Source organism: Frieseomelitta varia, unplaced genomic scaffold, assembly GCF_011392965.1.
Source record: "Frieseomelitta varia isolate USP_RPSP 00005682 unplaced genomic scaffold, Fvar_1.2 scaffold_1021, whole genome shotgun sequence".
Classification (NCBI taxonomy): Eukaryota; Metazoa; Arthropoda; class Insecta; order Hymenoptera; family Apidae; genus Frieseomelitta; species Frieseomelitta varia.
The window spans coordinates 90797-117071 of NW_025108664.1; the positions used below are offsets into that span (position 1 = coordinate 90797).

General features: G+C 35.9%; 1 protein-coding gene across 1 annotated transcript in view; it reads right to left on the reverse strand.

Moving 5' to 3' along the window:
• Positions 1-813: 813 nt before the first annotated feature.
• Positions 814-26275, reverse strand: part of LOC122539025 — a 49306-nt gene continuing 23844 nt past the window's right edge. Inside the window, exon 2 of the mRNA XM_043673600.1 lies at positions 814-3398. Within this exon, the coding sequence (XP_043529535.1) occupies positions 2528-3397 (870 nt within the window). The 5' untranslated portion in view covers position 3398 and the 3' untranslated portion in view covers positions 814-2527. The remainder of the gene's footprint in view (positions 3399-26275) is intronic.

Genomic DNA, 26275 nt, shown 5'->3' on the forward strand with positions numbered 1-26275 from the left:
ACCACGAGGATCTTCGTCGCACGCAGGGCATAAATCCTGCCACGTTTCTCGATAACGGCACGGTCCGAAGCTTTGCCAAGAACGTTCCTCGAAATCATTTCCCGCGTCCTCGGCAATACGGCGCAGGAACTCGGAAAATTTCGCAGCACGATCGATTCCAACCGGGCTCACTCACTTCCTCGTGCGCTTAACGAGGATCAAATCGGTTCGGTCGAGAACTTTCAACGACTTCTCCGAACTTTCCTTCGAAATGAGAGAGAGAAGAAAAAAAAAAAAGAAAAAGTGATCGCCACTTCGAAGCCTCTGATGGACGAAAAGTTTCATCGTTCACCGTGGGTCCTGCCGCGAAACTTTCGGATCGTCCCCTCCCCCCCTTTTTTTTTTCTTTCGTTTCACCGTTCGATCTTTGCCCGTAAATCACCGAACAAATTTGAAATTCGTTCGACGAAATTTTAACCTCTTCAGGGACTAATTTATCGTCATTAAAAGATCATTATTTTCTGTTCTTCTCTCTTTTAATCGTATTAGATGTACAATTTTTTAATCGTCAATGATGTACATGCATGTGTGAAAAGCAAGGATAAGAGAAATAGAAAATGGCAATTTTTAAATGATTTTAAGATCGTGTGTTTTAAGGCATATTTTCTTTTTTTTTTTTTTTTTTTTTTTAGTGGTGTACTAAAATATTAAAGTTTAATTTTCATGATAAATCTGATTTTTTTTATTCTTTTTCGTGCGTCCGTTAGACTCGCGAAAGGATTTTACATGCTAAGGAATGTCTATTCGCAACATATTATATTCATTCGATTTTTCAGACGAGATTTAAATAAAATAAAAAACAGAGCTAATTAGAAAAATACGTGTGTGTGTCAGTATCCCTCAAGAAGTTAACACATTGATCACGCAATTAACTCTAACGAATCGTATCACGCAAAAATTACGCTCTTAACCCTGCTGCGATTCTCGAATTTATACACTGCTTCCTCTTCTTGTACATTCTCCAAATAAAAAAATATTCAATCACGCACATACACCGCATAACAATTTCTCTCGCCCCGACCTCGGAATCGACGTTTCAAATTTTAGAAAAATACAAATGACAGGAAGAACGCAGCAAGGTTAAACTACCAACTTAAAAATCGTACACGCTTACAATACTTGAAATATATTTGAAAAATTATACACGCGTCCGTCGCGAGAGACTTTGCTCACTCTCGGCTCACAGTCCGAACTGAAACTATCGAGATCTCGATCAGGTTCCCCAGGCAGCGACAATGTCACGAATAACGATCTCACCACCGTTGTAATTCGTCGAGGAAATTGATTTCCTACCGAGCGTTCACTACCTCGAAAGGGTTTCTTCCTCCCCTTCTTTCTTTCTCTCTCTCTCTCTCTCTCTCTCTCTCCTTTTCTTTGTATCTTGTTAAATCTCCCTTTCCCTGTAACGATCGGATCGTACACAAAGAGACAGGGGTTTGCCCCTTGTACACGGCCCGATATCGGTTCCCATTGGACTTCCCGACAGGAAATTGCTCGGAGTAGAATTGCGTTCGACGCCCGGGCGGATCGCTCGGTGAATGCGCCGTGTGAAACTCGATTCCTCGAGAATACGAAACTTTCAAGGAGATAGGGGCGCAGCTCGGCTCGGATCGGATCGAAATTAGCGTAAGGGAAATTGCATTTTCGACTATGTAGATTGCACAGTTTCGTTGGCTTGCACCTCGATTCAAACGTTTTCGATTAGTTGCTTGTTTTACGCTCGATTGCCCTTTCTCCTCCTCCTCCTCCACCTCCTCCTCCTTCACCTTCTCGGTTCAACGTGTGCAAGAGTTCGTTTATCAGGAATTGTTCGACGATCAATCAAGAAATTTTGTTGATGAATTCGTGTTTTGGCTGTCCCTTGTTACGTGACAGCGTTGCGTTTCGTTTCGTTTCGTTTCGTTTCGTTTCGTTTCAGGTGGATCGAGCGCGAAACCTTGGTCCCACTGATCAAGTTTCTACGAACGTTTAACGATCAGCTTTCTTCTTTTTTCTGTTTCTTTTTTCTTCTCCTTTTGGAAGAATATCCCTCGTTATTTGGTAATTTACAAGAGGAAGTTGAATCAGATGTAAGAGACAATGAGACGTTTAAGATTAAGAACAACTGCTACGAGAGATCGATGAAATGACATCTCGAAGTAAACGGATTGGCTCGTACGTTTCGTTAAATCCAATCAAACCTCTCGACCAAACGATTCCATCTTTCTTTCCTGGATCACTTCCCTCCGTCATTAATATTAACCTACGTTGTCTCTCAAGGTGTTGCTCACTCGATCGAAACACGCTCGAAGCTTCCGCGTGATCAAATAATCGAAAGAAAAAGAAACACGCATGCCATCGCCTTTCATCATTGTCGCCACCGTGACTCTCCCTCCTTTCAGACTCTCGCGAGTTTGTTCCCGATATACTAAATACACCGCGAGATCCCCGATAAAGCGATCGTTCCAAACGATCAAGCGAGAACGGGCTTCGAACAACCCTCGGTTATCTAGATCCTAGACACGTAAAGCGGCCGATGAACCTGCTGAGGGTTCCCGTTCTGCTTCGAGTAGCGAGGATTCTGCAGGAGTTCCCTGGTCTCGCTCGGGGAGCCGGGGCTCAGGCTGTTGGTAGTGGACGTTTCCACGCGGTCGCTGATAATCTCCTCTTCGGTGATCTGTTCGAGATAGAGGGCGGATTGAACGGCTTGGTGATCGCCGTTCATGGTCGGCGGCGGCGAGTAAGCAGGCGGCGGGCTTCTAGGCGGCGAGCCGGACACTTTCTCGTTCTGCGTCTCTATGGACGCGCTGGAAGCCACCTGCTGCATCTGCCTCGCCCTCCGAGCGTGTTTCGTCGTCAGTCCGCCGGTCTCCGCGTCTCTCTCCAGCCTGTGCCCGGACCTGGATCTGGTCAGCTGCCTCTGCACGTACTCCTCGAGATCGTTCTCCTCCTTCTTCGCGATCACCTTGTTCAATATGATGAGGAACATGCCGACAATGATGGCGAACAAACCTATGGCGACCAGCTCGTTCCACCATCCGCCGGACGCTTTGGTGCCCCACTGGGCGAGATCCCCGGGCAGAAGGCCGCTCATCAGAAGGAACGCGCCGAACACTAGGAAGACCACGCCGATGTGAAGCATCCCCACCGACGTGACCACCTTCGAGTCCAACATACCCTGGCCGGCCGAGCGGCTCGAATGCCCGGCTTTATGATGCCTCGGTTGATGGTCCAAGGAACCGGTCGAAGCCCTCGGCGACGTCAGGCCGCTCTCGCCCGATTGCACGCTATAACGACGCTCGCGGGCACGACGCTGCTCGTCCCGGCGTTTTCTCTGACGCTTGATGGCCAGCGCCGAGTGCAATCCAACCGCGTGCATCCTGCAACACCGGAAACACAACCCTTTGCTCAGTCAATCCTCTATCAACTCTCTTTCTCTCTCTCTCTCTCTCTCTCCCTCTCTCTCATTCTCTTTCTCTCTATTTCTTCGACTACGAGTGTTTGTACATTCTTTCTTTCTCTCTCTCTCTCTCTCTCTCTCTTTCTTCCCTTTCACGCCCGAATTTTTTTTGCCCGCGAAAAATGCGTGAATCTCTAATTTCGGATTTCGGAAAGACGACACTTGCCGAGACGAGCAACATCGCGTACAAAGGAAAGAAAAGAAAAAAAAAAAAAGAAAGAAACACGCGATCTCGCGAAGATAGTCGCTCGCTAATCTCTAGAGTTTCTCTACGTGTTCTATTGCTCTTTCTATAGCGTTCGATCACATGCATCGGATCACACGCACGCCTAGGGGGGCTAGGCTCTTTGTACACAAAAGCGAGGGATTCTTTCGATGCCGGTGATAATCGTTAGCAACGGAGGCAACGACACGCTCCGACGATCCGGCTCGAGCACAGGATCCACAATCCCGATCCAACGTATTTCCAAAGCGCGTGTACACGAATTTGCGTCGATCCGAGGGAATTTAGCGTGCTTCTAGCTCGTCTAACCGGTGGACGTTTCACGGTACGTACGGTTTCGTTGGTTCTATCGTTCGTTACTCTAAAAGGTTGTAAACAGGGTTCGCTCACAGGGTTCACAGGATGCACTGCGATAGACGGACTCGTCGCGTTAAATTCGTTACGTTTTTTTTTTTTTCCTTTCTCTTTTTGTTCTTTTCTGTTAAATGATTTTACCAAAACAGTTTGTGGAACGTTGTCGTCGAAACCTGTGAAAAATCTCCTTTTCCACTCTTTCTCTCTCTCTCTCTCTCTCTCTCTCTCGTCTCCTGAACAGCGTGGTGCTCGGCGACATGGAAAAAAGGAGATGAGATGAACGTCTTCTTAATTCAAAGCTGCTACAAACACACAGCAGTCCTTCCAGTTTCAGCGCGAGGCAAAGGTGAAATATGAATTCTTTCACAACACCATTCTCTCCCTTTCTCTCTCTCTCTCTTTAAAACTCGCGAAAGCAGAAAGTTGTAGGTCAGAGGCTCCATTGTGAGGAACTTTTAATTATTCCGTTACACCTCATTTCCTTTTTTCGTCCGTTCCTCGTCGCTGCGTGTGCACAAGCATACGTATCGTAGCTTCTCGCGCGAGAGATTGTCGCTGAACAATTCAAATTAATGCACGTTCGCTGCTTTCGTGTTGTTACAATGTGAATATTCATATTCTTCGTCTCGCGCACATATTTCGCGTAATTAAAAAGTGTCGGTCAAAGGTGTCGGTGGGATTTATCGGCGTCGTTTTAGTTAGAATTTCTAATTAGTTCGATTCTGATGTGCCATTCTCTCTCTCTCTCTCTCTCTCTTTCGGTTGACGTGTGCTCGACTTCCGTTCAGTTCGATACGCGCGCCGGAAACTGACCAATTTACGGGCCAACAAGTCCGGCTGACAAATACAAATCGTGAGAGAATTCACCACCGAGCAGCTTCGAATGGAAGTAAAATCGTCGTGTTGCCTCGTACGCAATCAATCAAATTTCTCGACCAAGTTTCTCACGCTTCTACGATTCTGCTGTTGTGTCATTGAATTTACGACGTTTTGATCGAGCGGGGAAGTTATCAAAGTGCATCGCAGAGTAAAGAGTGTCGAAGCTCTACAAACGTAAACTCGGTGTCCTGCGAACGAAACGTGTGGAATTCTCTCGAAGAATCGAGTGGAAGTGATCGATAGATTTTCTAAACGGTGCGTCAATTGCATACAAGTAACGTAACAAGTTGATGTACAATCGTGTGTAATAATACGTTGATATATGTGTATGTGTGTTAGTAAGACTGATAGGACATTTAAAGTATTTTTTTATTTTCAAATTTTTGAAACTTACGAAGTGAATTAATATTTCTCGATGCACGAATAAATATTAATTATTTTCTATTGCACTTAATATCGTCAAAAATATAACTTTAGTAGGAAAATCTTCTCGATTAAATACGTTCTCTTAAGATCGTAATTAGCACACAAGTTAGAAATTATATCTCAAAGAATCTTCAATAAGCAATAAACAAAACGAGAATTAATCCGAATATATATGTATTTTTCCTCTCGAAACTTAACGAAACTTTGCAACTTTTTCTTCTTGAAAAAAAAATCGTGTGTAATAATACGTTGATACATGTGTATGTGTGTTCATAAGACTGATAGGACATTTAAACTATTTTTTTATTTTCAAATTCTTGAAATTTACGACCTGAATTAATATTTCTCGATGCACGAATAAATATTAATATTTTCTATTGCACTTAATATCGTCAAAAATATAACTTTAATAGGAAAATCTTCTCGATTAAATACGTTCTCTTAAGATCGTAATTAGCACACAAGTTAGAAATTATATCTCAAAGAATCTTCAATAAGCAATAAACAAACTGAGAATTAATCCGAATATATATGTATTTTTCCTCTCGAAACTTAACGAAACTTTGCAACTTTTTCTTCTGGAAAAAAAAATCATGTGTAACAACACGTTGATATATGTGTATGCGTGTTAGTAAGACTGATAGGACATTTAAAGTATTTTTTTATTTTCAAATTTTTGAAATTTACGACCTGAATTAATATTTCTCGATGCACGAATAAATATTAATATTTTCTATTGCACTTAATATCGTCAAAAATATAACTTTAGTAGGAAAATCTTCTCGATTAAATACATTCTCTTAAGATCGTAATTAGCACACAAGTTAGAAATTATATCTCAAAGAATCTTCAATAAGCAATAAACAAACTGAGAATTAATCCGAATATATATGTATTTTTCCTCTCGAAACTTAACGAAACTTTGCAACTTTTTCTTCTTGAAAAAAAAATCATGTGTAACAACACGTTGATATATGTGTATGCGTGTTAGTAAGACTGATAGGACATTTAAAGTATTTTTTTATTTTCAAATTTTTGAAATTTACGACCTGAATTAATATTTCTCGATGCACGAATAAATATAAATATTTTCTATTGCACTTAATATCGTCAAAAATATAACTTTAGTAGGAAAACCTTCTCGATTAAATACGTTCTCTTAAGATCGTAATTAGCATACAAGTTACAAATTATATATCTCGAGGAATCTTCAATAAACAATAAACGAAAAGGGAATTATCCTCTTCGCGAAACGCCGATAAAGATATTGCGTGAATAGAATACCGATGTATCGATCATTATTCCCCGGGGAAATCAGGTTGAAAGGAATTAAGTTAAAAAGCGTTTTTAATATTGATTTCGACGACGTCCCTTTCTACCGTAATGTCGTTACATTTGCTTTCACGTTTGAAGAAGCGCCGGACAGAGCAATTTTCGCGGTTAATTTTTCACAAAGTGAAAAAAAGAGGCAACGTGAGAAAGAGGGACACCGGTGCTTTCGCGGTGCACTTTTAATCAACGTGAAACATCAACGTTGCAATTTAATCAATGCGTCGAACGAATCAATCCAATCCAATAGGAGAAATCTCACGTGCGAAGGAGAATTTGTTGGAGTTCGCAGAACAATAATAAATTTGACAAGTGTGAAAGATGGAACGGAGATAATGCAAACAACTTGTAACTCATCGTAATTCTCCGTCCCTGCTGTGTCGGGCGACAAATTCGTTTGAAATATTAATTCCCCAAGCAATCAACAGCCGTTTCAAATACGAAACGGCGATCTAGGAAGAAGTTGGGAAGCTTTATAAATATTTCCCGTATTAACATTTACGTTTCGTTCGCTCTGCGCTAGTTTATTCCCTTTCACAGGTCTCTAAACAAGCAACACTCCACTCTCCTGACAGAAAATACTGCACGTCGCGTGTTATTACCTCTTGCACATCGAGAATTTTTTATTCCGATATTGCAATGTTTTCTCAGTTTTAAGTATATTAAATATAAATAATAAATTTATTGCTTCTTAGTGACGAGATATTGCATAAGGTTTGGTCACTCGTTATGGTCCGTGCAGTCCAGTTGCCCAACGCAAGGGTCTAAGAATTACGAAATCCAGGCTTAAATTGTTAAATAAACGTAAATGTTGTTTGTTAGAAATATAAAATATATATATATATATATATATATATATATATATATATATATATTTAATGTTCCATTATATGTCACATATATTTTGTTGTCCCTATCTTTTTCGATTTAATGTTAATTTCATGAGAACGTTCGAATTTAATAATTTTTTAAAACTTCTAAACATAAAAGCGCACTAGTGAAGCGAGAATTTTTTATTCCGATATTGCAATATTTTCTCAGTTTTAAGTATGTTAAATACAAATAATAAATTTATTGCTTCTTAGTGACGAGATATTGTATAAGGTTTGGTCACTCGTTATGGTCCGTGCAGTCCAGTTGCCCAACGCAAGGGGTTAAGAATTACGAAATCCAGGCTTAAATTGTTAAATAAACGTAAATGTCGTTCGTTAGAAATATAAAATATATATATATTTAATGTTCCATTATATGTCACATATATTTTGTCCCTATCTTCTTCGATTTAATGTTAATTTCATGAGAACGTTCGAATTTAATAATTTTTTAAAACTTCTAAACATAAAAGCGCACTAGTGTACCTGCACAATGTAAATATAAAACTTCTCGCTGTGATAAACGTAATAAAACACGTAAAAGTTTAATATTTCGAAATAACCTTTCGTATTGCTGTCACCTGTTCGCCCAACTCCGTTGTTATTATTGAACTCCATGTTACAGGGAGAAACTTTGTTTCCTTAAAACTTTTGCCATTTCTCAATGATATTCTTTAAAATTTTCGACGCGTCGGAGGCGTAATAATAATAGTGCGGCGAATGGCAGCTGTGGTAACGATAAAGGTTAACTCTCACTATTCTTGTCTTTTCTTATTTTAAAATCTTTACAATCTATCTTTAAAACGTTCCTTTGGAAAGAAATGTACGGCATGTACGAAGTACTATATATTCCGCAAAGAAAGCACGTGTTACATATTTTTGTTTTTGATTCATTTCATTATAATTGACGTATGGCAGCGTAAATTTACGTATTCGAGCAAATAATTTCGAAATATTATACAAGGTGCGTGGTTTTTTTTGGGGGGGGGGGGGGGAATTACGCGCTTTTATAAAAACTTGTAAATTTGTAACATGTTAATTCCCATCGCGGGGAATTTATTTCGAAAATCAGAAATTTTCTTTATATAAAAAAAACGAGAATATCATAAAGTTTGAACGAAACTGCTATTAAATATTCATTAATGCGAGAAACTTTCATTCAGAGTTATATGGAATTATGGTTCCTACCGTGTATTGTGTACAAGCATTTTTGAATTTTACTTCTTGCTCGCTGCTAGACTTTAGTTGTATAATATTCTGCCATTCTGAAGAATTGTTCCGAAAATTAACACTAAAAATATATTTATTATTAATTCCATCTTGGATGTTTCTTTGATGGAATTAAAAAACTTTTGCGTTGATAAAAGAACAGTTGCATAACTTGCTGGAAGTCAATATCTCCCCAGTCAGTAACAAGAATTTTTACAATTTTTGCGGTGGTTACGGAGATATTTACTCGCAATGCATTGCGTGATTCACTCTCTATATTGAAGATATAAAGGTACAGAGAAAGATTTTTCTATACAGTGATGAGCACAGAACTGAACAAACATGTGGAACTTTAACGTAAATAATATTTTACCGAGTGTTTGCACGCAGAATATATGTTTGGCTTTTCTAAGAAAATTCTTCTTCCACCGTGTTATCATTCCCTGATAGATGCAAGCTGTTTTCGCGAAGTCATTAATTTAATGAAAAATTAATATTATTAACAACGTTGTTATTAACTTTATGAGAAATCAACATTATTAACAACACAGCAAAAAAGCAATTAACTTAAATGAAATATTGTCGACACTTTGAACTGTTATAACTTTGCGAAAAAATTTATATAACAATATGTTTGATCTGAATTTAAAGTGTGAAGCTTCTATTTTGATATTTGCGATGGTCGTTTTCTTTTAAGGTCATTTAGCAAATGGGAAACGTATTATTTTCTTTAAAAGAAAAAATTGTAAAATTTCACAAAAATTTTATTTACGACTAAATCCATTGTAGTCTTGAGGATTGAAATTTTTCCTCTGAGATCAGCGATACGAATATTTTTTCGTCATTTTGTTGAACTTTACAATTAGGATTAAATAAAATTTCAAGAAATTCTAATGTTTCATCATATGACACTAATGTTCAAAGTTTAATAACATCGCAACAAAAAAAAGTCGTACAGCAAGATTTAAGAAATTGTTGTAAAAAAAAAGAAAATTTCAATTTTCATGATGAATCAAGACATTTAACGAGAACAATTTTCGAGAATAAAAGTACTCTTACTTTTCCTCCCACTACTCGGTATAAAAACATCTTTGAAAGCAACGAATTTAGGACAGTCGAAGTATTATAGAAGCTTCACACTTTAAAATGTGACGTGCAAGTTGTATGATTTTCTTTTACAGAATTATAATAATTTCGAAATAGCGACAATTTCTCATCATCGCGCGATCAGTTATGCTCTTCACTGTACGTAGTTCATTTATACTGATGACACGTGGATATACAATACATTATATTTATTCGCAATATACGTATTTTTAACTCTTTTAGATTTTTTTTCTTTACTTACTGGAGCATCAGGTTAACCAGAGCGTATTATTTTAATTGTAAAAAATTCAATACAAGCATAAAAATGGTAGAAAAATTGCTACGTAATAATCGTTCTATAAATCATACGGAATTAACTCAACATTAACGTGTAGTGTGATGACTTTAATTATTAGCAAGTTTTACTCGTAGAGCTGGAAATTTTATTTTGAAAAAAATTTTATTTTAGTTTTATTTTTAGTTAGTGCACATTCGCTAAAAAAAAGACACGATTTTTTTATATTTTCTTTCCTTGCGTTTCAAACAAGTACACGTTACATATGCTGCATTCGTATTACATACACGTTTCAAAAACTTGTTATCTCAACAATACGATACAACAAAACTAATGGAAGATATTCACAGCTGCTACACACATGGGGTGCAAAACTTTCCTCGTGTTATACTCCAAAAGCGATATCTGCGAGAATTTTAATTAATGTTACATGTCATACAGTAAAAAAAAAAAGAGGAAGAAAACATAGCAGTGAAAGCTGAAATTTTCAAAATTCGAATATAGTCGCGCATTTCAATTCTGTGAAAGTTCATCGCGACTCATTGTCGATCGAGACACGAAATATTTTTCGTTCTTGGAGAAACATTCTCGTGATCCAGGAATTTCATCGTCGATCGAGTATTTGTGCTTAGTGTTTCAACGTTTTCAGTCCGTTCGAGGGACTGTTCGCGTTCCGATTCAATGGCGCCGTATTTTGAATATTTGCAATTTCCACGAACGTTTCCAATTTCCATCGAGCCCGTTCTTTCCACGAACGCGTCAAACATCTGTACATTTGCGAATTCCAACTTCCAACATGCAAATTCAGCGACGAGCATCGCTGGACGGGGTTTCTGTTTAAAGAGATTTGAAAACCACGTGGAATATCTGGCTGATTAAAAAGGGGGGATGGAAACTACTTCGCCCGCTTTTTCATGGCCGATCGTTTCGCTGCGAAACGTTTTACAGCCGAAATTGGTTGGCTCGCGTACTCAAACACCGAACATTGAAAAGCTTTTCATAAATATATTACAAAAAGTTTCGCGATATAAAATCGTAATGAAACGTAATCATTATAAAATTTGAAATTCGCAAATGTACACGGAAATTACGAGACATCAGTTGAATTTATTGTCAATTCATATACATATATTAAACAAATCATTCGTTAGACGCATTGAAAATGATTTCAATTGCGTGAATCACCCTGTATGCCTATCCTTATGTAGTAAAATATTTCGCAACTTTGCAAATGTTCACCCGTACATGATCGTTCACCCATACATCTCGTACATCGTCGTACAGTGATGATAAAATTTCAAAACGTTTTATAGACCACGACGTATGTACGTGTATATGTTTGGTTTCAGTCTGTGAATCAGTCTGTACATTTAAGTTTATGTCGGTAAATGAATTTCCATAAATGATCCGCGCGATTCTAAATATTTTCGCGCGACACCGTCAACGCGGCAGCAATAAGTCCCGCTTGATGCATCGTCACGCAATGAGAGAACATTTTTCCTCTATTCGAGGGAATTCTCCCCGCGAACCGTGAGAAGAATGTGTCCTCGTTTCTTTGCGGGAAACTCCCCTGGCGGTGTGGCTCCTTTAATGGACCTTCGACAGCGCTCTCCACTTCCAACATCCCCGGGATGTACGTAAGCCGGGACTCTTGTAAACTGCGCGCCGCTGCGGCATATCTTTCGAGAAAGCCGCCCCTGTAGAAGGTGTTGCTAACGGCGCGAAAATAATCTACTTTCCTGAAGGTAATTTCTCTCTCACTTTCAGCCTCTCTTTTTTCCTCTACTTTCCTTTTTCATTGCGGCGGGACGGACGTTCGGAGCGGTAGCCCTCTCGTCAAAATTCAACTTGTCTTTATTTATAAGGTAATAATCGTGCTTTCAAATTCGAATTTTACATTTTCGGTATTCCGCGATAGAAATGAAGTCTAAATGAATTTAGAACGTAACGAGAATGCTTGGATAAATTTTATATATTTTTCTGCAGACTCTTTCGGGACTCTTGACCAGTTGCCCGCTGGCAACTGATTGCGGACCATAACGAGCGACCAGACAGTAGACAGTAAATTCGTCGCTTTCTTTTTGAACTCTGATTATTGAGAAGTAATAAATTTATCATTTGTCTTGCCTATTTTGTTTCACTTAAATATACTTGTGAACTGAGGAAATATTACAGTTTTGGAAATTTGGAAAAAATTCTCGACGTGCGCGGCACGTCATTCCAGCGCAAGAGGTTAAATTTCCGAAATATGCACAAACGTTTGATTCTACGTACTGAAGTTGTATCTTTGACTTTTGCAAAATTTCAGCTATTTAGAATTTTCCAATCTCAGAATCTCCGTGTCACAGTGTTCTCCTTTTTAGCCGTAAAGCGACCAACTGCAATCTGTCCAAAACAAGATCTAATTTTCTCCCCTCGTGCCTATCTTTCAAGAAGTTAATTCCAACCTAATGATCTACATTTTAGAAAATTAATTAGTCAGAGTTTAGTATCTCGAAAAAAAAAAAAGAAAGAAAATTCCAACTCTCTGTGAAACTATCAATAAAACGCGTACGTTAATACCCATTTCGTTTCTCCTATGAAAATTCGTATCGATGCTTTTCAGTTAATGAAAACCAATGGTAGCGAGCTTCTCAAAGAGAGCAATCGCAGATACGACCGTAAATGAAGGCTTAGAGGATCGCGTGTTACTCGGGAAACGACTCTCGTACACGACCCGCCATTCGTCGTTTATGCCGAAAACGAATATCAAACGTTCTGCTATTTTCAAGTAATTTATTTCGACCCTCTTTCTGTTTCATGATTTACAAGTTAGATTCCGTAAACAGAAACGTCGAACATACTCTCCCTCTGTCTTTTCTTTAAATTATTCAACCTAGTTTTTTCGATGTGGTTGCTAAGGGATCAACGAAGCGACGAAGATTGCATATTCATATTTTATCCCAATATTGATTCGTATAATCTCATTAATTCCATTCGAGATCCAAGTCCCTTTATACATAAGTATATAAGGATATATATACATATATGTATTTTTCCTCTCGAAACTTAACGAAACTTTGCAACTTTTTCTTCTTGAAAAAAAAATCATGTGTAACAATACGTTGATATATGTGTATGTGTGTTCATAAGACTGATAGGACATTTAAAGTATTTTTTTATTTTCAAATTTTTGAAACTTACGACCTGAATTAATATTTCTCGATGCACGAATAAATATTAATATTTTCTATTGCACTTAATATCGTCAAAAATATAACTTTAGTAGGAAAACCTTCCCGAGTAAATACGTTCTCTTAAGATCGTAATTAGCATACAAGTTACAAATTATATCTCGAGGAATCTTCAATAAGGAATAAACGAAAAGAGAATTAATCCGGATATATATGTGTATTTTTCCTCTCGAAACTTAACGAAACTTTGCAACTTTTTCTTCTTGAAAAAAAAGAAAAAAATCGCTTCATCTTCTTTCGAAGATAACGATACAGGATGAAATTGCTAACAAAAACAAGATTTTCGTTGATGTTGGAGAAATTGTATGTTATTTGTTTCGTTAGAGATGAAGAACAAGAAGAGAGTGTATATAACAGTTATTTGTAATTGTACTTTCATCGTACATCCTATAATATTAAATTACATAATATTAACACATTCCATAATATTAAATGCAACACTTCGTGTTTGAGTGAAATAAATTTGCAAGTCTGTCTAAATTATACTTAAAGAAGACTGTAAAGAATTGCACGTGAAAAACACTATGCACGTAAAAAAATCCCATTGTATATTTAAAAAAAACAAAAATGCACATCAGGTAAAAGCTTCGTATTAAAAATTCAACGATTTTGTAGAACTTTTAAAAAACACCTTCCTCTATAGTCACTTAACGAATAAAATATTCGTACGTTTATTATGTACCTTCGTTCCAATTTATTAACAAGAAATGCTTCTTCGATTCCCAACGCGTAAACACCATTTTAAATCGCCTCTATTCAACACCACGCCGTACCAAAAGAATCGATAAGCTAAAAATACGTCGTCAAATCATCTCCGATAAATCAATCTGCTAAAAAGAGAAAAAAAAAGAAACGACGCGCGCTCTCCTCGACGCTCTTTCTCCAACAAGGAGAGACGAAAACAAACGTTCTGCCGATCTGCACGTTCCTCGCCCAAACTTCCATCCCGCAGCGTGTTCTTCACCAGAGATAAAACGCGCATCTTCGAATCACGGCGAAGAATCTTGCCCGTGGAAATTAACTCGACGACAGTGGGACCGAGTCGGCAGTGCACTCGGGCGAAATTCCTTACGTGAATTCCAAGTTTTCAAGCCTCTGCCTCGCGAAGGTTCAATTTCCTAGTTAGCCAGACGCAATTTCTCCGTGTTCCACGTCGGCAGAGATTCGACAATGGCGCATTGTCGAGGCGCGAAAACGCAACTTCCGGTACCCGCGAGCGCGCCCCACGCCCCCGCTCGATTGTTTCGTTTCGAAAACTTTCTTTATCACGAAAGAGAGAGAGAGAGAGAGAGAGAGAGAGAGAGAGAGAGAGAGAGAGAGAGAGAGAGAGAGAGAGAGACTGGCGAGTGTACGGTCAGGTTTATATTTACCAGCGCCGCGACCGAATGTAGGTCGAGCTCCGATAGGGAGAGCCCCGAGGAGGCTCGCCCTTTGGCGCAACGTGCTCGCGGATAAGATTTTTATCTCCGTGCCTTCGTTGCCTCGTCGTAAACAACGATAGCCCGTTTTCACCCCGTTCGATTCGATCTGAACTGTTGATCGGTATCTTCTGTGTGAGTGAGTAATATCCGTGGCGCTGCGAGGAATGCAGATTTCGTGGCATTTAATTGTGTGCGATCGATGCCAGCGGCGATTTCAACGTTGAAAGCCGGGTCTTTTGAAACTGTGGAATTGATTGCGTGAAGTTGGAACATTACGCTCGGACGCTGTGTAATGTTCTAGAGAGACTATTGTTCTAGGTATTTTGTATAAATTATTAGTGATTTTGTGTATTTAGCTCGACGTGGAAACCAGAGGAGAAACACTTGATAAGCATTAAGAGGTTTTTGCTAATTTTCGACAACGAGGAAACAGGGGAATCACGTGGAAACGATTGTGTGAATTTAGAATTTAGTATTTTATGTAAATTATTATATTATATTTTATGTAAATTATTATATTATATTTTATGTAAATTATTATATTATATTTTATGTAAATTATTATATTATATTATGTTTTATGTAAATTATTAGTGATTTTACGTATTTAATTTGACATAAGACCAAAGGAGAAACACTTGATAAGCATTAAGAGGTTTTTGCTAATTTTCGGCAACGAGGAAACAGAGGAATCACGTGGAAACGATCGTGTGAATTTAGAATTTAGTATTTTATGAAAATTATTGCATTATATTATATCTTATGTAAATTATTAATGATTTTACGTATTTAATTTGACATAAGACCAAAGGAGAAACACTTGATAAGCATTAAGAGGTTTTTGCTAATTTTCGGCAACGAGGAAACAGAAGAATCACGTGGAAACGATCGTGTGAATTTAGAATTTAGTATTTTATGTAAATTATTGCATTACATTATATTTTATGTAAATTATTAGTGATTTTACGTATTTAATTTGACATAAGACCAAAGGAGAAATACTTGATAAGCATTAAGAGGTTTTTGCTAATTTTCGGCAACGAGGAAACAGAAGAATCACGTGGAAACGATCGTGTGACTTTAGAATTTAGAATTTTATGTAAATTATTACATTACATTATATTTTATGTAAATTATTAGTGATTTTACGTATTTAATTTGACATAAGACCAAAGGAGACACATTTGATACGCGTTAAGAAGTTTTTGGTAATTGTCAGCTTTCAATTTTGAAATTTGAAATTGCTCTTCCATGAAACGAACGATTATACACATATATAGAGTAATAATCTCTCGAAAACCACGGCGTTCGAATATTAATCTGTACTGTAGCGTTGATGAGAGAAAATTTCGGAAACTAGAGTCTGTTCTGCGTAATTAATTAGAGGATGGAATGTATTAACACGAATGGCGTTGCGTGCCAGATATTTATGACGAGTTGTCTGGTTACTCTGATAATTTATTAAAAAACAAGAATAATTCAAGATATTGCACTCAACAACGTGACCACGAATTCCTTAAAATTCCAGGTTTTGTAATTTTTCTCCTTTTTTTTCGTGGGTTTTTTGTAAATTTGTAGATTATTCAACGATTAACACGATATTTCGAATTTTACACTAGCAATAAATCACGCTTGACAATAAATAAATTACACAATGTGATTTTTGATTTGACTGATTTAATCTATTTCATTCACTCGATCGGTATGTTTCCACCTATTTATTCGTTTCGTTTAATATTATTCGCTCCAACATTTGCTGAAACACTGAAATATTTCCAAATTATCAAAGAACAAGCCACAGTCCGCAATAAATGACATAAATTACAAACCTCAAATATCTAGTACGTTCGCTGTTACATTTTCTACGTTCTTAATAAAATATGAATTTCCAAAGCTGATTACGAATTAAGAGCATTATATCCAAACTACTTAGAATGTAATATTCTCTTGCTAGAATATTATTTATTATCAATGTCTTTTATTTGTGAAATAAAAGCACAAAACTGAAACGACGTCAAATGAAATTTTCATTTAAATAATATCGTTTAATTAATTATAATTACGCAAACAAATGCTTTTGAAACTAATAAAAAAATTCGATGTAACGTTCGAAACATGACGCAATTAAAACGCGACATTTCTGGTTAAACAATTATACCTCAAATACTCCAGTCCTCAAATGAAACACGAGGTCAGCTACTTACAAAATGAGGACTGTGAGTTAATTACAACAAAATTCAGAGGAAAAGTTTCGAATATACCTCTTCATTTATTACATTTGTATTTATTATTAGTATTTGCATTTTTCGATACCTTTTTATCGTAATTTTTGTTGCTGACTTGCCGTTTAATTAAAACATCGCGCACGTCATCGTATTCAAAATTTGTATTTTAATCATTTACTGAGAATTAAAACTGCTCAGCAGTATATTACATTTAAACGATTGAAACGATTGAAATATGAATTAAATTTGTTTTATATTATTAAATATACGAAGACTTAATTCTAATTTAAAATTAGAACACTATTCTCTATTAACAATTTTAACAGTGCTGCGTTCTTTCGGTTTTTTTCGATCCAATTATATTTTTATTTCATCAAAAGCGAAACACATCTTAAATTCAAACAAAATATTAAAAAAAATTCTTTTCAATTTCTTCTAACTTGAAAAAAACTTCATCACGTTACACACTCTTCTAAACATCCTTTTTGCTCGCTGAAATGATAGCCAAAAATTCAAGGATCACAATCAAGTTGAACAGTTAAATGTTCTTTAAAAATTACGTTCTATACATCATACATCTCATGCATAAAAGGAATATTATATATTCCTTTAACATTGACGTTATATTTAAACACTTCGCAGAGATTGTTCAACGGTGTTATCGATCTTTCGACTTTGGTTAATCAGTAAAGTAGTTTGCAAAGTGTTGGCAACTACTTCGATATTGTAACTACACGTAGACAGAAATAAGTTACCAAGTCGTGTTTAATCGCTAATTAAAAATTATATTATTTAACTGGTAGGACAGTTCTAACCGAGTTGACTATTTTCTCGAATAATTGCTTCAAACCATTCACGTTTTCAACTTCAAAGTTTCTTGAACCGTCATTTTGGAGATTGGCAGAAAAACTAGTCTCTCTCGCTCGAGGAACTTGCTATACTCGTCTCTCTTCCTTCTCATTGTTTGTTTAGTTATCTTTTGTTATTCCAATGTATGTTATATCTATTTGTTGTCTAATGTTATTTCTTCGAAATTTTTGATTTATGACGACATCGTAGCAATTGAATCCAAATGATTGTGACTGAACGTATTCGCTATTATGTGTTACACAGGTGTGACGTATTCAAGTGCCATTTCTTCAATAGCACTGCCGCGTGTTGGAGTGTGCAAGCCAATTAGGAAGCAAAGCTCCGTTCCGCGGCCACTCTTTCGCAACGATTCTTTAAAAAAACCTATTCAGAAGTCGTTAGCTTCTTCTCTGATCTGTAACTACGTACATTTTTTAAGAGTTGTTTTCCCTCTTCTCTAATTACGACACTCTGTCAAGTGCAATTTCTCGTGATTTCCTGAAACGTTATTTCTCTTGAAGGCCTTTTAATTTCGTTTAAGTTCAGTTGATTAATTCTAATAGTTCCTGATCCTAATAAGTAACTTCTTTCGAAAATTTAATCCTTCAGTGTAACTTCTATCAAACGGGTTCAAAACGCTCTTTCTTTCCATTTTGTTTCTACACGGTAACTACACTTCTCGAGTTTTTAATTTTCTAAAGCACATCGACAGCAGTTGCGTCAAAAGCGTGGCGATCTCAGGTATTGACGATCAATTAACCGCTTGCGCTGGCAACTGATTGCGGACCGTAACGAGTGACCAAGCCGTACACAGTAATTCGTCGCTTTCTTCTCGAACTCGTCGGTATGATGTCACTGGATTGAAATTATTGAGAATTTATTTTTTGTTTCGCTTGAATATACGTAAAACTTAATATTTATTTTTTGTTTCACTTGAATATACTTAAGACCGAGAAAACATTACAATTTTGGGGACAAAATATTCACGTTACTCCAGCGCAAGATGTTAAAAAGCCAAGCCCCTTTCTTTTCGTAACCCTTCCTCGGGTTCAAAGGGTAATTTTCTTCTTACCTCGATCCGTAACAGTTCAATCAATTTCACAGGGAGTTTCGATCAAAATATATTTAAAAATATTCCGTTATTTATATAAATTAAACGATCGAGAATTACGAGACGCGTTCGAGGTACTTTGTCTCTTTCGTCGAATAAAATATTCAATCGGTTATCGGTTATTAAAATATGTAAATCAGCGTCGTGCATAAATTGTCTCGAAACTGTGTTCCGAGTGCTGAGTCTCTCCCGCCGTTCGTTGGAGAAAATTGCAGTTTTCCATGTCGTTCCAATTATCGTTGAGAAGAGACTCGGGCGAGTAACGCGGACGAAACTGTGCTATATATCTTCTTAAAATACGATTTAAAATGTTACGTACCGGGCTTGAATTAAAAGTCTTCAAATGTGAAAGGACGCTCGACAGCGTTGAGACGTCTCATTCTTTCTTGAGATGACTTCACAATGGAAAAATATCCCTCTTTATAATACTCCACTGGCGGATTCTTAATTTGCCGTGGTAAGCAGCGTATAAAATTGTGCAGGAAATAGTACGAACAATTGCAGCAAATATATCACGTAATTTCTACGAATATTTACAATCAGGTTTTTATTAATGCTTTCTGCGTGTAATAAATGATATACGCGTAAAAAAAATTAATCTTGGACTATGTTGATACTTTCAATGAAAAATCTGAGAAAGATTATTTCAAGTATCAGTTATAAGTTGAATGAATGCTATTAGTATAGGATATTTCAATCAAGATTTTGGAGAAATAATATTTATAATATTTATTCTTAACTCTTACGAGACTAATTGTAGAATGCGTTTGAAGATAATTTTAGAAAAATAACAGAAAATCAATAAAAAAAGAAGATATATAATAGAACAAAAACTATACAGACATAGATAAATATATATTATATATAATAAATAATATATATAATATATATAATAAATATAATAAATAATATAATATATCTAATTAACTTCCATTTTTTTTCTTTTCAAACTTCAGTATGTTAAAATAAAATTCGAATTTAACCCCTTCAAGACAAACTTTGCTTCGACAATAAATATATCAGTTACACCGTATCTTCTTACTCGTCTAACTATACTAATTAAATTTCTCGACAAATCTCGGCAAACGTGTAACAGTTTCCAACAAGAGACCGAATAAACAGAAATTTCTCATAACGAAACATTCAGCCTATCAACAGGAACAGCGAATATATATCAAGTCCGAACAGGCGCCGCAACAAGTAACTTCTCCACACAACTTTCTTGCCGCCTGTCTTCCAAACTCTAGCCAAGCTCTAATCCACAACCAACCTAGATTTAATTCGTTTAACATTTACTTCTCCCTCGAGTAACTTCCCTCGATGAAATTCAATTCGACCCTCGACCAGTTCGAATTGCCATCTGGCGAATCCTGAATACGAAAAATTGCCTTCGTCTCTCGTCTCGAGTGTTGTAAAATTAACATATTACCTCCAACGTCGCGTTGGTCTGGTAAATGTCTCTCCTTAATTTGATTTATTTCTTCTTCATTCATCGAAGGGAAATATAACGACATGACAGGAATCGACTGTGTGAATTTAGAATTTAGTATTTTATGTAAATTATTATGTTATATTGTATTATATTTTATGTAAATTATTATATTATATTGTATTATATTTTATATAAATTATTATATTATATTGTATTGTATTTTATGTAAATTATTATATTATATTGTATTATATTTTATGTAAATTATTAGTGATTTTACGTATTTAATTTGACATAAAACCAAAGCAGAAACATTTCATTTTTTTAAGAGGTTTTTACTAATTGTCAGCTTTCAATTTTGAAATTTCTTCGAAGGGAAATATAACGAATGCGATATTCGAAAAAGACTAGCCTGAGTTACTTAAAAGGGAGATAAAGTGTTAAAAGTTTATTTAATTTGAAAATTTACTTAATTTGAAGCATTAAATTTTTATAAGTGACTGTACGAAGTGAAAAGTTCAGATTTTTCTTTTTTAACGCACCTTCTCCTTTTGCTTTTTCGATTCTCTCCTCTCAAAGAAAACTTTTACTCGCCAGAAAATAGGACGAACGCGATTTTCTTTTCTTTTTTTAAAGATCAGCTAGCCCGAGTCATTCAGAAGGGAGACAGAATTGAGAATTTAAATTTATTTAGTTGAAAGCTTGAAAATTTTTACGAGCAACTGCGAAGTTCGTTTATTCCTCAAACTTCTTCAAAGAGAAATTTTCACGAAATGACGAAGTTATTTGTTGCAATATTTAGAATACGAAAGATCTGAAATAAATTCTTTTTTCTTTTAATTTATAGACTAGAATCTGTCACGGAAAATATAACGTAGGATTTTTTAAAGACTTTAACGACAGCAAAAGATTCAATTTCGCGAAACTGTCAGAACGATGTAGCCTCTTAAAAGAGAAATCTCGAGCAAAGTCCTCAAGTTCTCCTTGCCATTTTTGATGAAACTCTTTGACGCAATGTTCTCCGCATCTAATATCGTTGTCCTCACTTTTTCTTCGCATTTATATCTCTCCTGATATTTCCTCTCTTTAGATGTACGCGTTATTCACAACAGCGCGGAACGTATTATTCACAGATAACGTTAAATATAATAGAAACAAAAATAAAATTATATTGAATGCTAAAGCCAAATATTTGAAATCTACCCGCGTTTTACTATCATTTATTGAAATATAATATCCAATTTGCAATTATATAAATCCGAAGAATACAACGAAATTTAGAAAATAAATGAAATAAGATGTGGGACCTCGATTTCTCGGAATGACCAGATTAATATAATCTCGTTAACTAGGTCGCTTCTTTTAAAATCCAAAAGTTTCTAAAATTAAACAACTAAAATAATTAACGAAGACAGTTGACTGTCTGGTTAATTTTGGTCCTTTCGAGGGAAATTGCGCTCAAAATAACAGAATAAAAAAATAGAATTGAACACCAGTGAACTCTTCATCCTTTCCAATTAACAAGCCAAACAAGAAATTTCGAACGAGACCTCTCGTTTACCTCTTAGCTGAGGTGCTTTTAAAAGTGTGTGTGTCTACATTATGATCGACGCGATGACGATTATACTCGTCAAACACAAAGTATGTGCAGAGTACGAGAGAAATTGAATTAAATTATATGGAGACGACACTAGCTTTTTTTTTTTTTTTGAGGAATTAATAATTTTATTGTTCAACTCAATTGATATTAATTAATTAATTAATTAAAAATAATTGATATTAATAGCAAGAAAATATTCAGAAATGATTTGAAAAGAACTCAGTCTAGTCTCGAAATATATCAAAACGTTCAAGATTCGCCAACATGTTTTACTTTCCATGAAATATTTAATTCAAGCCACAAATTCTACTTTCTTCGTATGACGAAAAATTGTCGTTTCTTCAAGGCGACGAGCGTACTCGTTATTCACGCAGCCAAGAGGCTTAAAATCCTCGTTTTTCAACCGCGCTTTCCAATTAGATTCCTCTCGAAGTCGTTCGACCAGCAACAGATCGCGCGTGCATAAGGAGAAAAGAACGTGAAAAAAAAAAAGAGATGACAAGGTGACATAGCGCCGCCGAGGTGATATAGCGACCGATGGTTTTCGCGATGGTGATCACGAGACGGCGGGACGCAGAATCGTTTCCTCCACCAACCGATCAATAAACCTCCATCCCCTTTTGCGGAACGCAAACGCAAAGTATACCGGCTCGGGATAGTGCAGCACGCGCAACCAGGTCACACATGTGTGCGTGAGGTTGTGTGGGACGCTAGGCGCCGCGACGCTCCGTCGCTCGCCGGCGAAGAAGGAAATTAACGGCCGAGTCCCCCTGCGATGACCTTAATTTCTCATACGAAACAACCGATTCCCGAGGGACGTTTCGACGAATCATCGGCGTTTCGTAAAACATTTCATTTTTTTTTCTTTCTCTCTTTTCCTTCTCTCTCTCTCGCGTCGTTTCTCTGTTTCTCCTTTGGCGCGTTAAACGATCGCCAGTACGAGCAGCGACCAACTCTACTATGGAATTACAGAGCTGTTAACTCGACGTTCAATGGCGGTCGATACTACTTCTTGGACAGTCACCAGATGAAAGAGACGCAACTTCAACGACAGCGATGCAAGGGTTGACGGTGGGTTTCGCTCGGAGGAATTTCATGGCGGAGTTTGCGTCACTATTTGGTCGCGAGTCAAGCAAGAAGAGACGAAGAGATTTATAGAAGAAGCAGGGATTTTTGGAAATCAAAGGAGAGACTTTGCACCAAGATGTGAATTGAAAGAGTTACTAAGGAGATAGTGACAGAAAGTAATGGTCAACTAATATTCACGTTGAACTTTTAATAAGTAGGATCTTTTTAATGAAGTAGGATATGTAATCAACATTGTACAAAGAAATCTTTCGCAATTGCGAAATTTGTTGAGCTTGAATTACACATCAGGGGACGAAAGAAAATTTGGAAAATCAGTGCTACGAAACAGATGTAACAATTACACGAAACGGAAGAGCATTGAATAAATACTATAGAAAAATTTATCGATTAACTTGTATAATAATATAATATTTGTTTGGGATTACTCGCGCAAGGATATAGACGACGTCTCAACCAGAAGAAAATTGAAGCTCATTGCATGCCGTATCGGCCTTATATAAGGCCGACTGTCTTTGTGTCTTTCCCGATCACGTGATTGGGAAGGTAGATCATTTTTGGCCTAGATGGGACAGTCAGTCCCACAAAGTAATATTCATAATTACTTATGAGCCTAACTATCCAGGTATGGCCAGGTCACATTACTTTTATAACGTTTATTAGCCTTGATAATAGACCCAAGTCCAACGAAACACGCGTTCCCTACAATTTGTATCAACAATATAACAAATTTACACGTAATAGAATTACTTTTACATCTGAAACGGAGTTAGGAGAATTAAAAAGTGCATTGAATAAATTTTTTTTATCATAGAAAATAAAATTAAAATATTATAGAAAAAGTTATAGCCTATAACATAACACTTGTATCAACAACGTGATAAATTTATATGCAATAGAAGTATTTCTGTATATGAATTACGCAGAGTCATTTTCATCTCATCGTAAAGAAAAATATAGAAATGTTCAAGAAGGTCTTTGTGGAGATCGTTTAATTTTGTTTTTCTCTCCTCCTCCTTTTCTATCTGCGTTAAATGTGAATATTAGCAATATACTGAAGCACATCGAAGTATCGGTGTTAGGAGCACGTAAAGTTACATAAAATGGCAAATGGATTTTGTCAGCAGAGAGTGGAGATGAAATCTTGTTTGAACGGAAGAGAAGCCATTGACAATAAAATTTCTAATCAAATTTTTATTACCGAGGAGAACATTAAGCCTTCCGTGAATTTTATGCATCACACAATAAAACAGTATAATAGTCCATTTTCTCTTTTCCAATTGATGATTTGTATTATCTTAAAATATGATATCTCAACGTCAATTTCTATTGTAATCACATTTTATTGACATTTTATTTAAAAAAACTTAATTATCAAAATATTATGAAATTTTCATTATAGAAAACGTACCGAACATTTAAATTTCCCGAAGAAACTAAAAAAAAATCACCGTCGGGTTACTTCGAAATAATAATCGTTCTGTTCAGTGTCATGCTCGATAGGGCGAATTATTGAAAACATGCAATATCGAAATCAAAGTTTCAAACAGGTAAGTTGCTTTTGGCACGATTGGTTCACTGACTCGATTGATCGTTCCAACATGTACTCTCGTATGCTTGGAGCAACTTGCAGGTTGGAGAATCTGTTGCTCCTCACGCATCGATTAGAATGAACCTGCCGATGTTAATACTTGAAGACTTAAACATCCAAACATCGAAGTAATAAAAATAATGATTGATAAAATCTCTTTTATATTTTATTATTTTTTTTTTTTTAATAGGAATTAAGAATCATAGAAAAATAGAAAAGTGAGAATTAATAAAATTTTATATGTAAAAGAGAAATATTTTATGTATAAAATTTTATATATGAAAGAGAAATATTTTATATATAAAATTTTATATATAATAATTAAATTTTCTCACTTGACTTGAGCTGAAGATAGAGTCAAGTACGAAACGTGATAAAAGTATCTCGCGTTTTTCACGTTTCAATACCTCGACGACATCGCTCTGAGGCAATTCAGACGACTTTTACTTTTGCTTTTTTAAATTAGTAGCCCCGACAGTAGCTTCGACGAATATAAACCAATCGTGTTTATAAAAGACACGATGACAGGCTCGATTTATCAAACGCTGATAAAGATTTACTGCCGGCTCTCGTGGCACTTTTATTATTAGTAATTTTCTACTTTCCTCCGTGTTTTATCATTTCCGCGCGCCATTAATATTTCTTAATAATAACCACAGACCTCTTGCCCAGTTTACTCAGCTCTCTTTCACAGGACTTAAATCATTACTGCTTTTTGCAACCCTCTTTTCTTATTTCTTCTCTCTCTCTCTCTCTTCGGTTAATTCCGCGTTATTTCTGTATCTTCTGCAGGAAACGCGCCATTGTATCGATTTATTGGTGCCGACAAAGCGTAATAAGGTTATTCGTTTTTAATCGATTTCTATAGGTCATTTTGCGAGGCAGAAGAAACGTAAACTGTGAAAACAGACAATTATCTGGGAAAAGGGGAGTTTCGGTTTTAAATAGAGTCTCGCAATATGCGAAGAAGGAGATACGCTGCCTTTTCCCTTTTGAAAGGTATTCTTAAAAAGTCATTTATTGGAAGAATATGGAAATATTTCTTCTCGTTAAATTTTGTTTCTACAGGTGATTAAATGTGAATCTTTAAAACGTATAATTTTAACATATTGTCACTTGCAGTCAAAATGTAAAAATAACATAAATACAATATCAGGGGTACCCACAAGTAATGTCGTTTTTTGATATTGTACAAAATTTTATTTTTTATTTTAAAGTTTAAACTTTTATTCAAGAGTTAATACAGTCTTAATCTGCAATAAAATTTAACAATAATTTTACACTAAATGTCAATATATTTAACTAGATTAGAATATAATATGTAGTTATAATAAATTAAATTATTGTCACTAGATGGCAATGTTTATTAAATTTGAAGAAATCGACATTACTTGTGGGTATCTCTAATGGAATACACGTGGCATAAATGTAAATATAATTATTATATATATATATATATATATATATATATATATATGTGTGTGTGTGTATAATTATTATATATATATATATGTGTGTGTGTATAATATCCTCTAGAAATATAGTTTCAAGTTACAAAGTTATATTTTATACATCA